Consider the following 17343-nt stretch of genomic DNA (forward strand, 5'->3'; position numbering starts at 1 on the left):
CCTAGTGTATATTATTTTTATAAGAAGATTATCAAATCTTGGTCTTGGTGACAATTCATAACAAAATTTACTAATTATAAAGACATCAGCAATTTGTACATTACCTAATGCTGCTCATGCTTCCAGTTTCTGATCCAAGCTTACATCTCTCCAGCTGGCTCGCTACAATCTGACGTTCAGCCTCAAGTTCTCGAGTCAGTCTCTCAAACTGCAGTTCCTGAAAAAAGTAAGTTAAACCATTTGCTTTGGCTTCTCTACAGATTAAGAAGGAATTTCAGCACATAAAAGAGAAATCTGTGCAAGAATTATTAGCATAATACCTTATAACAAAGCTTTTTTTTTAGCGCAAAGTTCACATTTTTGTGGTGGCATTTACTTGTTCCTTCATTTATTCTAACGATGTATGTCACAGAATGAGACTGTATCAGGAATGGAATTTCTAAATATATTAAATAATTTAGCCTAGTTCATGCAGGTGTCTCACCAATATAGAGATCTTAGCAAATTGACCTAAGTATGGTTATGAATATGTACAATTTGTGTTACTTAAAAAAAAGGATGCTAACTTCTGTGGATAATCCTGTGGTGTCAAAAGTTTCTGTTCTTGAAAAGACAGCCATCACAGTATACACCAGTGAAATAACCTAACTTGAAGGTGTGTTGATACGGCCCACGCACAGCTTAATTTCTGCAGTTAATGATGTGCAGAAGGGAAACTCAAGTAGTTTTGGACAAAAGCTGTGCTACGATTCCACTAATTAAATTTATTTTCTTCTGTCAAGGAAACTAAACCAGTCCTACCAGATAAGATTTATCTACACAGCTTATAAAGGTACTTTTAAAGCATTTTTGTTTTAATACGTGAAAGATTCTTTTTTATTTAAGAAAAGGTAAAACCAATATAATTAAAATCCCCACCATTTCTTAAAGGGCTACATTCCTCACATATCGTAGCACTAATTTTATGAAATAAAAAAACTAAGCACCTTCAGGGAGTTCTGGTTATTGTAAATTTGTCAAGTGCTGCTGCCCTTTCATTTTGGTCAGTAACATTTCATCATTTTCACAGGTAAACAAAAACATTTCTCCTGTCCCTTTAATTTAGGTTTGTTGAAGGCTCAAGGAGAAATATTTTGAGAATTAATTTCTTAAATAATTCCCTTATCCACACAAATGAACCCATTATCTCTTTCTCCCTCTTTTTTTTTTTTGTTTTCCAAAACGACCTTTCTGTAATACAGAGGTAAGGAGAGGAGTCCCTTGAGTAAGTCCCCAGCAAGGTCCTGCTGGGCAGAACAGCACTGGAAATTACTGGAGTCATGACATGACTTATGCCCACCAAGTGACACTGACAGACTTAGGATTTGAGAGAAAGGTAGAAATTGTAGAAGTAGAGCACGATTTATAGGTGTTCATTCTAAATCCTGCCTATAACCAAGTAATCAAGGGTAAGTGAAGGCATTAAACTTTCCAAATCTCTGAAATGAGACAAATGATAACTGAAATGCAAGAAGGAACTGGCTGGTGGTCATTCTGCTTAATCCAGTTGGATCACTCCTCCTTGTTTCTCTTGCTATTGCCAAGGAATAACTTCTGTCCTGCATTATGAGAAAAGGGAGACTTCGATATAGGTTATATTCAGCATGAAACAGCCAGTGAATACTTAAATGGCCACTATGTGACAAAGCTGAACTGTGAATTTATTATTCCAAACAAATCTACACAAAGTACAAGAATACCACTGAAAGTCAGACTGATGAAAGACCAAAACACCACTGCTCATTAAATGTCAACAACACTAAAGTAATCAATAGTTAATATTCTCTGCACATTTTTGTAGTGTGTAGGAATATTTTTTCGCTTCTACTCTTTGAAGATACGATTAACAAAAATCACCCGACAATAATCACCTATTTCATATATGCCTCCTTCACAGAGAGCATTTCTCTCACCTAGAAGAATCAATTGCCTGAAAAGCTGAAGAGACAGTTTATCAGCTTTCCAAGAGTTATTATTCAAATCCGGGTCTTGTTTGCATAAAATAAAACCCTTAATGCAGAAAGGATTGTAACAGAAATATTACTAAATTGTTGAAAAATGAAAAATCAAAGTGGTACAGTATTTGCCATGCCAGCATGCTTAAATCAAAGCATGCAAGCCTGGAGAAATTTTGATAGTATAAAATAAAAATACTTTTTATTTATTTTATTTATAAAATAAAATAAAAAGAAAATCTAACTGAGCATTATGTTTACTTTCAAAATACAAGCAGAACTTTTGCCAACAGTTCTATCCCACTGCATTTTTAAGCCCCTTGATTCTATCACAACGAAGCAGATTTTGATGCTTAGCATAGATTTTCACGCAGACAGTTCAGCTCTCACCATGCCAGGTGAGGCAGGTCAGGTGTGCTCTTTGCCATGGTTTAGCACAGGCACTTGTCTTACCTGCCTAGTAAGAAGGGGCAGCTCTCTCCACAGTGCTGCTAAGAGAATGTTAAACACCAAGAACTCAGGAATAAATGCTCCTTACTCTCTATGTTATCCACCTGCCTTTTCCTAGACAAAGAAGTGGAGCGTATTGTGTTCTTCAAGTCTAGTGGGGTGCAAACAAATGTTCTCTAGTTTCTCCCTTGTGTCCATGCTATCCCAAGCCAACTAAATACAGAAATGCCCCAAACCTATTTTACTGAAATACTTCAAAAGCAAATATTATTTTGCCTTTTTTTTTTGTTTTCTTCAACTGTCTGGATTGTATATCTTCTCATATCTTTTCTGTGCTTTGTATTCCTTCAGCTGATGATTCTGGTTGACAATTTTTCCAGAAACTTCTACATTTTCTCAACTAATATTCTTTTACTATGATTACTTTGTCACCAGAACGGGTTTTTTTTGCTTATGATTCTAGTCTCCAAATATACTTTTCTACTCTTCACTCTGTCATTTACTTTTTCTTTCCTACTTACTGCTTTCTGTTCTCTTCTGCCTTCCATCTTTCATTTCCTAGCACATTTCATGACTCATCTTCCACTAAATCTCTTTCAGTCCTATTACACTAAGTGCTACTCTAGCTCATGCCCTAAACTGATTGGTTTAAGGAATTTTTCTCATTCCATCTCTCCCTGGTCCCTTATTGAGGAAATTCTTCTGTTCTTAGTATGTACCAATTGATGTTTTCTGGTTTCCCTGCCCACATTATTTAAGTCCTGCCCTGCAGACATCACTAGAAAAGGGCAGTTGTATCTACATTATTCCTCAAGCAGGAAGAAGAGATGTACTCGATCATTAAAGAAAGAGATAATCTTGGGTTTCTAATACATGAAAATGGCTAGGAAACATGAACAGGAACTTCACTACTATATTTTTAATAGCTACTATTTCTTACTTCATTATCTTCTGACAGGTGCCACCAGAAGTTAGAAATGAAAGGAAGGAGACAAAAGGTGGGGAGGTGGGATATGTGCAGAGCCAAACAATTATAACTTCAAGAATTATCCTCTATATTAAATTTAATAAACAACTATATTTGGTATTCCCTCATGCCATGAAAAAGGTGCAGGTCCACAGCCTTTGGAAAGAAGAATTCAAATGAGATTTGTGAATCTGTTTTACCTCCACACCAAGAAACACTGGCAGAAAACAAATTAATAAGCTTCCTTCTCTTTGTTTGGGAAGCAGTGAGAGTGACTAATATTTGAATAAATCCATATGTTTAGATTTCAAGCAGCTGTCACGGTGCAAGAGGACAGAAACCAGAAATAGCATTTGCTTACATTTTATAAAAATAATCACTGAACCTGACTCCATCATTTGTCTTATTTGTTGTGTTTACAGTCATTTTCACCAGTTCATGCCACGTTGTGTTATCCTCACAATTTTCTATTATATATCTGAATCAAGCTAATCAGAACATCAAAATTAAAAACGAATTCCTACTCACTGATTATGCAAATCTGTTGTCAAGACAATTGCAGAATGAAGAACAGCAGAAACTACAATGCAACATCAAAATTAATTTACATAATAACATGTCAAGAGCAGCCTCAAGGACTCTGCTGCAAAGGGTAATAATGCTAAAGCAAGTGCCCAGGCAAAGGCGCTACAAAGTGCAGTGACCAGCACGGCTGTCCTTAGCACTTGGCATCAGGAGGGGGTGTGGGAATGGGAAGCCACCAGAGATCAGAAATAATGAGAGGAACCCACAGAAATCACTCAAGAGAGCAACTTGGAAAGCGAGGAACTTCATGATAACCTTATCAAATTGTTCTGAAGTGATATGAAGTATTTATCTGCTGGAGCCTGAAGTAATTTAGGTTTCAAAAATGGTATTTGTCCACAACCATCGTGGGGTTTATTTTGTAAAAAATATTCATTATTCCATAGATAGCAATTCAATGTACTTTCTTTATCAGCATGAGTTTTATATTTTACCTATCTGTAGCCACCAAAGCTTCAAGCACAATCTAATATAACTTGAGTCAGGTCACAACAATCCACAGTGGTCCAGACACCGAACAACCATGATGGAAATCTTCGCAGCCTTTGGACAAGTTAGGAACTCCTGAGCTCAGGGCACACCGAACCAGAGGGTATTTTGTTGTTTTTTATGCTTTACATCTGCTGGGTCACCTGTATTGACCCAGTAATCCTTCAATCCTTTCACAAAGAGATGTGTATTGATGCTAAGCAAAAGACATAGCAAAATCAGTAGTGACAGTAAAAAGCAGTTAAAAAAAACCCCTAAAAATAAAATCTAAATTTAGGCACAAGAGGCTTGCAAAATTATTGGGTCCCTAAGAATCTTTAGGTCATGGCATTAAAAAAGGAGATGTGTTTACCTCTTGACTGCAAATATGCTATACAAAATCTAATTGGGGCACTGGTGATCATTTGAATCTTCAAATACAGCCAAATAACAGCACTGATAATCCAGGCTGGGAATCCCTGGTGAGATGAATACAAGAAACCTGATTACAGCTACACAAACAAACAAATCGTCTCTGGGATTGAAGTCTTTCAAAGGAGTAAGTTAGAAACCACAGAACTTCAAAAAACACACAGGCTGTAGAAGTGTACAACATTGGCTCTACCTTTTTGTAACCTGTTAAACAAGCAGAAACTTCACTCAATTAACATCATAAGTATTTGCATATTCCTAGGCACGTCCTACAGCATCATGCCCAACTCCATGTACTCCACATCTGTACAGTCGACTGAATGCCACTACTCAGAGTGATGTTGGTAACAAACTATTTTTTAATCTACTGCACCAAACACACATGAGTAGCAAAAACTGGAGCATGTACTTCCTAAGGAAAACAGCAAAACCTAGGAAAGCTTAACTTGGCAGAAATCTAGGGACAGATATCATCAGACATAAACCAGACCTGACAGCCCATTCTGTAAATAGAAGGAAAACAGAGTGTCTTCAAGCTTTCAAAACAGGAAAAAACACACCACCAGCAATGCCCCTAAACATCTGAGATTAAATGTTGTTCAAAAGCTTCAAAACTGGGCTTTAGAAAGTACCAATTAATACTTTTCCCATTTTCTACACTCTCCATTGTTGGGCTGTGTTTTCTTCTGTTCTGTTCTAATCCTTTTTCACTGGATCATTTCATTCTCTCATTATACTGAATAACATGGGCATCATGGAAAAAGCTCACAGGAAGGTAATTAGCAGACAAGTGGCAGGTTCAGAAACTCAATGGTGGGACATTCTTGCAGAATCTTAATGGAGACATGACCGCACCTATAAGCAAGTACAAGTTTCCAGGTAACCAACCTGAAATAAGCCATTCATACACTGGAAGGCAGGACTACCATTCAGAGGAACTTTGACAAGTTGGAAGAATAGGCCAACAAGAGTGTTACGAAGCTCATGAAAGAAAAACAAACAGTCCTGCACAGAGGACGGAATCCCCTGTAACAGCACAGCATCTCCCCAGAAAGGAGTGTGGTGGGCACAAAGTTATGCCTTAGCAGTGCATTCCTGCGGTGACAATGGCCAACCACTCATTTCTCTGCTCTTACAAGAGAGCCGCTAGCAGAACAAGGAAATGGTTGAACTAATTATTACCTTTTATTTGCTACTCCTTAAGCTGCATCTTGAGTACAGTGGTTGGCTTTGGGCCACTAGGACAAGACAGAAGGTTCTGAAGCAAGATCATGACAGGGTCACAAAGCTGGTCAGAAGATTAAAGCACACATTACACAAGTAGAAGGTGAAGGAATTTAGTTTGGTTAGCACAGAGAAGAGACTGCCTAGGGAAGATGTATTTTATAGAATCACTAAGGCTGGAAAAGACCTCCAAGATTAAAAGTCCAACCTTTGGCCAAATACTACCGTGTGGTACTGAGAACTGGTCTGAATTTAGGCTTCAGGCTCTGCCAGTGTCTGTGTGAAAGGCAAGCAAGCAACTTTCTCATTCTGGCCTGAGAAAATCTTAAGGAGGAATTCAAACAAACCTTGAGAAGTGAGACACCATCTGCAGGTAGTGTTTTTCCAACATGTTTACTGGCAAAAGATGTTTATAAAAGGGTGTAGACTCTAATAATCAATCATGCTCTTTGCACCGAACTACTCTGTAAAAGTAGAATTTAGAAGAATAAAGTTTGCTCTCATTTTACCGTAATCGAGTCTCGTTGCTATTTCTGTGCAATCCGAAAATCATAACAACACTACCACGTCAACTAGACCATAGGACTAAGAGTGACACATCCAGTTGTTTCTTGAACACTTCCAGGGATGACTCTGTTCCAATGCTTAACAACCCTGCCAGTGAAAAAATTCTTTCTGATGCTCAACCTAAACCTGCCCTGGCACAGTTTGAGACTGTTGTGCCCTTGTCCTCCCACTGGCTGCCTGGAGGAAGAGGCTGATCCTCACCTCGCAATACCTTCCTGTCAGGAAGTTGTAGAGAGCAACAAGGTCACCCCTGAGTCTCCTTTTCTCCAGGCTAAACAACCCCAGCTCCCTCAGCCACTCCTCATCTGACTGACCCTCCAGACCCTTCACCAGCTCTGCTGCCCTCCTGCAGACACACTACAGGCCCTCAATGTCATTCTTGCAGGGAGTGGCCCAGAACTGCACACAGGATTTGAGGTGTGGCCCGGGCAGTGTTGCACACAGGGCGACAGTCACTGTCCTGCTCTGCTGGCCACACTATTGCTGGTCCAGGCCAGGATGTCCTTGCCCTTCTTGGCCACGTGGGCACAAGCTGGCTCATGTTCAGTTGCTGTCAATCCCCAGGTCCTTTTCCACTGGGCAGCTTTCCAGACACCCTACCCCCAACCTGTGGCATGGTTGTCGCAGACTTTCACTTCTTTAAGGGGATTATAGTGAACACATCACCAGGCTCTTGCCAGACATAAGCAGCAAGCAGACACAGGCAACAGTGGCAAGTTGCAATGAAGTGAATTCTAAATGAACAAAAGATAAAAGAACAAACATAAACATAAAAACAGTAATTAAAAAAAATCCTAAACCAAAAAATTCATCAAGGGTAGTGAAACACTGGAACAGGTTGTACACACAGGATCTCCATTCTTGGAGATTTCAAAAGTCATCTTCACATCTGATCTAACACTGAAGTTAGACACGCATGGAGCAGACCTCTGGAGTCTCTTTAACCTATTTTCTCCATGATCTTAGAACTACTGAGCTCTGAATATTTTTTCAAGACTTTATACCAAGGTTATTGATTAGATCAGAGGCCATCAAATTCTCTGATCATCATGATTACATAAAGACATGTTTCACTTGATGTAAATGCTTGTATTTTATCAGCCTGAATTTCTCTAGCTTATTCCTTCACCTGATTTGACTGTTTTTGCTATCCCATGCTTCTTTACAAGAGATTAGCATGGCATCTAGGCTATTATGCATATGGATTATTTATAGGATAAAGAACTAGTTTGGCTGATTACAGCGTTTAAAAATAAACTATTCCTTCATTTTCATATAAGGTTACTTCAAAGAAGTCCTTTTTAAGCCTTTAACAACTTTTACAGAAATACGACCCTATTTTATTTTCTGTGTTTAGGATCCTGATACAAATATGGTGACAATTGCATTCCACTGCATGTTTTAGCTCTCTAGGCAGACTGCCCTGTTCCTCTGTGAGTTGCAGGCAAGCCTTGCTCTCTGAAGGCACATTGCCCAACTGCCTGGACTTCTGTTCCTAGGGAAATTGCATTAATTCTTTTCCAGCATAATCACCAATTTTTTTTTTTTAAATTATCTCCATTTTTCTATTTCAAATGCTCTGGTCCTTTTTTTATCTCATTTTCTCTTCTCTCTGTTTTACATTCAACTTCAGTCTGTAAGCTAACTCTTTTCTTCTTCTCACTAGTTTTTGCATTCCTTGACAACACTCCCAATGGTTCATCACCCACCATGATTGCTGGGCTATTCCACTTCCTCCCATGGAAACTACTTGTGCCTACAAAGCAATAAACTGTAAGCAAAAACTTTGGAGTGTTAGGACAGGATTAGAACTACTATGAGCTTTCTAATGTAAGTGTTTGCTTCTCCACCTTCTGCAGCAGCAATTTAAGGAGGGTGTAAGATTAAATTGACTTTCTACCTTACTAACTTTGACCTGCTTTAGGGTTTTCTGTTATTATTTGTAAAGCTCCATGTGAGAGCAAAACAAATCCTCAAAGTGGTAGGTCTTCTCCAAGGAGAGCAAGAGAAGCAGAGCTGGAGTTTAGTAAAAGACCCTGTCTCTTCAGTCTTACACTGGCTTGAGCTTGTAATTTTCACTTACTTTTCAGCTGTCCAAGCATACATCTAAGTGGAAAAGGGTAATTCCATTTACAGTAGCAGCTCTTGAAGCCTGACTTTACATTTTCAGCAAATCTACTATACCAGACAGAACCATGGAGTGATGTTTTTCACCTTGATTTTCCAGTACATATCTGCACAGTAATTTTGTTCTGAAAAGAGCAACACAGTCTTGTTGCAGCTGAAAGATGCTTAATTATAGATATATTTGTATAGTTTAAAGACGTGAAAAGCAAAGGAAGTTGAACAACGTGGTCACAAAATGTGAAATTTCTAAAAATGTCCTAGATATTGAGGCACTAAGAAAGCCTTCTTCAGTTCTGACAACATCCTCAGGTTCCAGTTTCCCTTTCTTATCTGATTAGATGTGTGCTCTGTTGGACAATGTGCCAAGATCCAGAGGTGTCAGAGCACACACCAACACACGTGCACACCAGTGACACACACAACTTCTTGAGTGGTCTATCTACATGCTTAGACAGCTGAAGTCTTCTCCAGCATTTTATTCATGGATCTCTCCAGTTCCCCATCTATTTGCCTCTGAACTAGTTCTTCCAAGCAGAGTTGTGAGAATACACATCATCCTAGACACTGGGAACACACGGAGAACCAGCATGATAAATCATTAGCTTTACACTTGTGCAAAACGGTCTAAAAGAGCAGCCAACTATTCCTTTTCTCTTCTCCCACTTGAACTGAGGAAATTATTCTAGTGAACAATTTTTTCTTTTGATTTTACTCACCCCATAAGAAAGACTTATTTCTCAACACAGACATTAACTCTCAGCACAGCATATCCAAGAACAGACTCCATAATTTGCAATAATCCCTGAATTTCTGAATTAATTTGGATACTTGAGCTGAATATTGACATGAGTAGCTATTAAAAAGCTGGTCATTAGCAAGTTACTAAGAGTCAAAAGTTATCTAACAAAGCCAGATTGGCTTCTCTCTCTCTTTTTTTTTTTTTTATTAAGACAACCTAACACACGCAAATGAATACCTACAGGATTTTTTTTCTTGTCTTGAAACTAACATTTTAGAAGTTGGATTTTCTGCACACTTGAGACAAGCAGTTTTCTACGCTAATTGAGTGTGGATGGACTTTCAAATAAATAAAGGATTACATCAAAGTTGTAAATTCAGCTCAAATACAGGGATGCTCATAAACAAAAATTCTACTATTCTAACAGTACACTGATTAGTCAAATAATTCATTTATTTCTGCTACTAAGTACTATTAAATACTAAAGAAAAAATTCCCAGCATGGGCTAAAAACAATTTGAACTCAAGGACTGCAAACCCTTGAGATTTGCACATTTTCTCTCACAGATGATTCTATGGCAGTAGCAGTTAACTTTAATAGCTTTTGAATATTTCCTCTTTTATTACAAAGAAGAGAACTAGTAAAATAATTAGGTAATTCATTCCTTTTCTGGCTACCCTATGGAAATATCATAGTTTCAGGAAATTCCCAACAGATTCATATTGTTCCATATGAAAAAGAAAAGCAATTAGTAATGAAAATGTTAGTTTTAAGAAGTATCATTATGATCTTACTCTTCTAATTTCTGGTATGAATAGCTCATCTTTTGAACAAAGTAAAAAGGTTTTCATAATGAAATTATAGTCTAAAAATCACCTGTTTGAAAACAAATAGGTAAGGAACATGTATTTCAGGATAACATTTGTAGTATGGGCAAATATAGGTAGGGAAAGAGCTTAGAATCAGTAAAACAATGTCACTGAATAAAGATACCTTTTATGGGTTGACATATGAGTTGATGCAGTATGGAGTTGGTAGAGGTGTATTTTGAAGGATAGGTACAAAATGCAATAGTTCTGGGAGTCTTCAATTACCCTAACGTTTGTTACAAGAAAAGAAATAAAGTAACACAATGACGTGGCACATAACCTGAATTTCAGATAATATCATACACAGATGCTTGGGATGCCCACAGGAAAAGATTAAATTCTTGACTTGGTCAAGCAAGATAGTTTCACATCTTGCAGCTGAGAAGCCACTCTTAGTGATCATTCTGTCCTTAAATCCAACATCCCCACAGGAAGCAGAGCACCAGCCAGTTAGGAGTCACATAAAAACTGAAAATATGTAAGAAAAAATATCAAAAAGTTTGGTTAAAGCTAAAAGTAAAGTATTTATAGACAGTAGGGAAACTAATTGTTAGAAGTGGATGATGAATGTACAGAGTCAAGGCAGTGTATCAAGAAAAGGTCAAGACACAAAAAGTAAGGGCAAAGGAAGTTGTTACTAATAAAAACACTTTTTCTGAAAGTTGAAATCATCTTCAAGTGAAGAAAATACAGGAGCATAAATACTGACAGATTAAACATAAGAAGACAAGACAGCACAATATGATTTTAAGGGACAAATAGCCAAAGGCATCAAAGCAACCAACAAATATTTCTCCAAATGCATCAGGAGCAAGAATCTGCCTGGAGAGTCTGTAAAACCGTTGGTGAGGATATAAAAGGGTTCACTGAAGAGAAACCAAATTAATCCCTTGTGGAAATTTTTACTATTTTATGGGAAATCCTCATGCTAAGAAACCTCTGAGGGAGTCTTATTAGAGGATCTGCCTGAAATTGAAGTGCATAGGTCAGGAAACAAACTGAAAAAACAACCTGTAGCAAATTGAAGATCAGATGGTATTTGCTCAATAGTTCTAAAGAACTAAGAAACACATGGCTTAAAACTGTAAGACATTGAATGCAATGCCAGTTTCAGGGAGATCTAGAAGACTATGGACCAGCAAGCCAGATAGTCTTACTGGGCACATTATTACAGTCTGTAACACAGAGCAGAATTCACAGCCTCTAACATAAACATGAACAAGCCATCTAGACGGTTTCTGCATGGGTAAGTTTTTTCCTAAATAGGAGGTCAAATCAGGAAACAAATGGTAAATTCTCTCAGCTGCAGGTGTCCACCAGTGAAATCCTGGTTCCATGTTCCATACTGTTTAATACATATAGAACGGCCTGAAACAAGGAATGAGCAACAGATCACCAAAGCTAAGCAGCAGTGAAAAGTTACGGAGGACAGTAGGGCTGAAGGGCAACAACACTTGACCTTCTGTACTATCAGTGATTTGTCATTTGCTTTGTTGCTGCTTCTTGACAGTTTTGGGGCCTGACATTACCCATGAAGAGAGGTCAACTGCCTCAGCCTTTTCTGTGCCATTCTTGATGAACTTGCTGGCCCATATCAGCAGCAGAGCTATATCTTTCTTGTACCTCTACTTGCTAACATATTTGCACAAACTCTTACGCTTTCTTATTACCTTTTCCTATTTTGAGTTCCAGCCGAGCTTTTATTTTCCTAATTGCACCTCTGTACACTGAAGCAGTACCTCTACATTCGCCTTTGGAAGTTTGTCCCCTTTTGCACTGCTCCAGTGCTCATTTTCTCATTTGAGCTCTCTTGGTAGCTTGGTGCCTTTCCAACTGATTTCTTTTTATGTCTGCTCCTTTTCCTGCTTAGGGGGATAGACTGCTCTTTTGTACTTCAAGAAGCAGCTGCACTGGGAAATCTCCCAACATTCCTGAGCTTCTTTGCCCTCCAAGACAGGTTCCTATTGGATCCGTCCTAGAAGTTCCCTGACTGACTTGAAACATGCTTTTCTGAAGTTCAAGTGTTTATTTGATCACTCGTCCTCCTCAAGTCCTGGGCCTCTATGCTCTTACAGTCTTTGCAGCTGCTGTTGACATTTGTACCTTCCAACAGGTTTTTATTGGTAAACATTCAGTCCAGGAGAGCACTGTAGCTAGTTGGTCTATCCACAACCATATAAAGAAGCTGTTCCCAATGCATTCTGGAAATGTCCCAGATTGTTATGCATCACTGTGCTGTTTTCCCAGTACCAGAACGGTTGAATTCCCTCTTGAGAACCAGTGCCTGAGGCCTCTTGGAAGTGAAGGCTTCATCCACCTCTTCTTCCTCACCTTGATTCATAGCCGACACCACGAGATTTCTCTCAATAGCTCTGATTTTGACCCAGAAGCCTGACCCATGAAACCTGAAAGCAGGTGGCTTTTGAGTATTAGAAGACAGTATCACATATTATGGCCCTGTTCTTACTCTTTAGTCAGCACATATTTGAGGTCATCAGTGAAGGCAGTTCATCCAACCAACAATGGCTGTTCTTACTAACATACATATGAAACATACATTTATTGCCACCAAACAGATACCAAAAAACATCAGGTTTTTCTACACAAAAATAGATTTTCATCCTTAAAACATCCACACTGGGAATCCAGGCTATTTTTTCAGTAAAACACTAAATAGATTTTGCTATTGAGTTCTCAAACAATCAAACGGAAAGATACCAGATTTGTACTACTCATTGTAGACAAAGCAATGAATAGAACAGAATATTAAATATACTGGACTGGATTTGTGGTTATGCCTCTGGGAGATCAAACACACAAGCAACACTTACTACACTCCAGAATTACCATGCCTCACTAAGACAATTGTGCTGCTTCCACAATTACAGCACAGATTTCAGTTCAAAGACTGTTCAGTTGCCACCAAAACAATGTTGAGGAAACTGTCAGAAGACTAAAATGGAGAAAAGCATCTCCACAGGGATGTTCCTTACAGAAGAAATATCAAAATTACTGCTATGATACAATTACAAAATAAGAGAGCCATAGGAATCGTTACTTTCATTGATTCAGGAGAAAGAAAACAGAGGAAAGAGAGTGAGTAGAAATAATGAATGAATAAATTTGTTGTATGACTTCAATCAGAATATTTCATTGAATTATTGTGAAAGTCATCTGAAATTCAAGTCTTTACTACAGCAAAACACAGTCATCAAAACTGCATCTATCCCTGTGGAACTGGGTTCCTGCTAGGAACCTTCTAGCAGTGCTGATAACAAGTTCAAGACCTGTCTCATACAATGCATATCACTGAAGCCCCTGTTCCCAAATACAGAACAAGCAGAGAGGAGTTGCAGCTCCCTTTTCAGGAAAAAAAAAAAAAGGTTTGTGATGTCACAGTATTGAAAAGGAAAGGCAAAGTAAATGAGCACAAGCCATGCATGCAGAATTTTAAACTCGGTGTTTTAAGTGAATTTAATGGCAGGGAAGGAATTCAAATTCATTTCCAGACATTTCTAGGCTGTGGTTTAGAGCCATACTGTCCTTCCCCCTGCACCCCCTCCCGCCCCCCCCCCCCCCTTAAATCTGACATCTCTTGCCCCAGTGGGAACTTGGACTGGGTAAAATGAGGGCTCTCTCCTCCCCACACCTGGCAGCAGCTGAATGCCACACATACTCCCTCTTCTGTGACTCCAGGCACCGTTTCCATGACAGCAACAGGAAAAGCCGTTCCAAACTGGTTCTGGGAGGGAGGGAATTAGAATCACCCCTCCAGCAAAGCTCCCTCTCCCCTCCCTGGGTAAGGCATTCTGAGAAGCCAGGGACAAGAGTGAAGCTGATTGCACAGCCTGGGAGGGACTGAGCAGCACCATGCAGCCTGAAAATGCCCCATCATGCCTGGTGAGAGTTCCTGTGGTTCAAGCCCATGAGATGGGGTGGATGGAGTGCCCAGTTTTGCTGGCAAGTGAGAGCAGATCTGTGATGGCCAGAGAGCATTTCGCTCTCCTGCCCTCCAGGAGCACATTACCTACACAGCAGATGGATTTCTGGCCATTCCATGGCTGAGGGGAAGCAGAAATATGCACTTGCCATGAACTGAAGTAGCACAAGGGGAATCCTGTTTTTACTTCACAAGTCATAAGTACCAAACCCATGGTACCAAAGTTTTAGCTGATTTTTTTGCAGCATCTCAGAACTGCACGTGTGTTGGGATTATTTGTCAAAGCCATATGATTTGCACAGCCAAACGTCTCAAAGACAGAAATGAGATATGATGTGACAGTTCTGAGTGATCTTCTCTAGCCTGAAATAATGAGAATCTGGAATTGCAATCTCTGCTTGCACAACATAACTAAAATGGAAGATTACCGTATCTGTTTCCAATTCCCAACCCGCTCACAAATCAGGATGTAACGCATCAGCACTAGACAAACGCCCTAACCATGAATGGCAGGCACCCTGAAAGGATCACAGAAGCCTGGAGGTGGGCAGGGGCCTCTGGAGGGCTCTCACAGAGGGCCACCCTGAGGAAGCTGTCCAGGACCATGCCCAAGTAGCTTCTGAATATCTCTAAGGAAGAGGAACCTACATCCTCTCTGGGCAAGTTGTTCCAGTGTTCATTCCCTCTCCCAGTAACAGTGGGTCTCCTGGTGTTCATACAGCACCTTCCATGTTTCAGTTTGTGTCCGTTGCGTCTAGTCCCGTCCCTGGGCACCACTGAAAAAGAATCTGAGTCCTTCTTTATGCCCTCTGTTCAAGTGTTTCTATATATTGATGACTTCCTTGCCCAAGCCTTCATTATCCCAGGCTGAACAGTCTCAGCTCTCAGCCTTTCCTCAAAGGAGAGATGTTCCAGTCCCTTCATCATCTTAGTGGCTCTTCGCTGCACCCCCTCTAGTATGTCTGCATCTGTCTTGAACTAAGAAGCCCAGAACTGGACCCAGCACTTGAGACGTGGCCTCACCAGTGGTGAGCAGAGGAAGATGATCACCTGCCTTGACCTGCTGCCAACACTCATCCTCCTAAGGCAGCCAAGGATGCTGGTTACCCTTCTTCGCCACAAGGGCGATAATTCTGGCTTATGTTCAACTTGGTCTCCACTAGGACCCCTCAGGGCCTTTTTTGGCAAAGCTGCTTGTCAGCCTGGTGGCTTTCAATGTGTACTGGTGCACAGAGTTACTGGGCATAGCCCTATCTGAAATGAACCTTATCAAGGTTACTGAGGCAAACACACCACCCCAGAAGCAGAAAAATTTGACCAGACAGTTGCCAGGCACACTGTACTAGGAAGCCTTTTTTGTGCCATCGAAATTACTCTCCCTTTCAGAACGCTTCTGTGGTAAAAGAGGATATTCCAGAATTTTTCTCCTTCTAGTCAGAGTGACAGATGTAGCTTCTTCCTAGTGCACCTGAGGGCTAGGAATGGATAGGATATCCAATTATATCAACATGGGAGAATACTGTTTTATTTCCTGAACTGATCATAGATAGTCTAACTTGTCTTACCTTACAAAGTTTATTCCTCTCATCTCACAGACACTCTAATTTAAACAATAGCCTGTGCCATGCAACACACTAACTTTCCCTAGTCTGAGAGCTGCACTGGATATAGTCCTGAGAAGCCTTTTTGCTCACTAAGTCTGCCTCCTTAGATTCAGTTCCTTTCTAGGAGAGTCTCACCAGACTGGAATACACAAGTACCAGAAACATTTGCAATGCTAAACTGTAAGAATACAAGAAAAGCTACTTAATTTTCTGGACCTGATCTTTTGTCTATTCCTTGTGTATTTTACATTATCCAATCATGTGACAAGCAAAATGTGACATCAAACTGATTTAACAAGTGCTGAAATCTTATAGAGCAAGTTCTTCTCTGGCTTAAAATGGGAGAGTGTATACAAAGTGTACCAAAATCAGGATTTTCAGCCAAATTTCACCTCTACTGAAGCTTTTTTATTATTGTGTTACTTTCCCATCCCTAAAACTTGATTTCTGTTTAGTACAGACTGGTTTTTCTTATTACATGGCTGGCAAAGTGCGTATCCTTTCCAAAAGCAAAGTCACTGAAATTAGAATGAAAGAAATAATTTAACGGGATGCACTCTACTTTATTTCCTCAAACAAGAGACTGCATTGACCAGGAAAGACATTTCTCTGGCTCATGTCCATTGCAGAGAAAAGCCAGAGAGAGAGAGACAGAGAGAGAGAAATACAGCACACCCTCCCTTGAATACATTCATGAAAGTGGGCAGAGACCTTGCAACAATGTTTGGGATGTCTTTGACAGCATCATCGGAATATAAAGTGTCTCTAACCACTTTTCATGTCTTTTTTTTGGAAGAGCAACAGTGTAATGCCACTTAAAGAGGAGGACTTTGAAAATTAAAGCCCTATAAATCATTTTCCTTCCCTTTAAGCAGCTTCACAAACACTGTAAACAGTTTCTACCTTTTGTTCTTCCAGCTCATGTTTGATACAGGAGAGGCGCAAGGACCCCTTTCAGATGCAGTATTTGCATTGGGTGCAGTCTCTGGAGACAATGATAGAGTCTTTACAATCCTCACTGCCTTATGAAGCTGGGCAACTGGATTATTGTCAGGAATGGACAGAGGGGAACATACCCTCCTGGAGGTAAGCCAAAGTGCACAGGTTTTGGGTTTTTAGGATTTTACTTTCCTTTCCTGAATTTACAGAACACATCTCTCAAGCCAGTGACACAGGCTTTGTACCTGCTAGCGAATTTTCTGCACACCACTGCTTTGGGCATGTTTGGTGCCACACCAGACTATCACTTTCCTAGGAAGACAGGATGACAGGTGTCTCCATAGCAACTGAATACACATAGCTCTGGACACAGTACCTCACATAAAGAACTTGCAACTGTGTTCCCTAAAAGAAAATACTCTACAGTGAGAATTCCA

At 39.7% G+C, this 17343-nt stretch overlaps 1 protein-coding gene across 10 annotated transcripts in view; it reads right to left on the reverse strand.

Annotated features, from left to right (window-relative positions):
• The window catches only part of CTNND2 (catenin delta 2), a 640487-nt gene that overhangs the window by 388090 nt on the left and 235054 nt on the right, over window positions 1–17343 (reverse strand). For all 10 annotated transcript variants that reach the window (XR_010080727.1, XM_063400030.1, XM_063400087.1 and 7 more), the window contains one exon: window positions 105–217. Coding sequence is in view for 9 of the 10 variants with exons in the window: in XM_063400030.1 (XP_063256100.1) it covers window positions 105–217 (113 nt within the window). In the remaining variant the exon portion in view is untranslated. The remainder of the gene's footprint in view (window positions 1–104; window positions 218–17343) is intronic.

Source organism: Prinia subflava, chromosome 1 (genome assembly GCF_021018805.1).
Source record: "Prinia subflava isolate CZ2003 ecotype Zambia chromosome 1, Cam_Psub_1.2, whole genome shotgun sequence".
Classification (NCBI taxonomy): domain Eukaryota; kingdom Metazoa; phylum Chordata; class Aves; order Passeriformes; family Cisticolidae; genus Prinia; species Prinia subflava.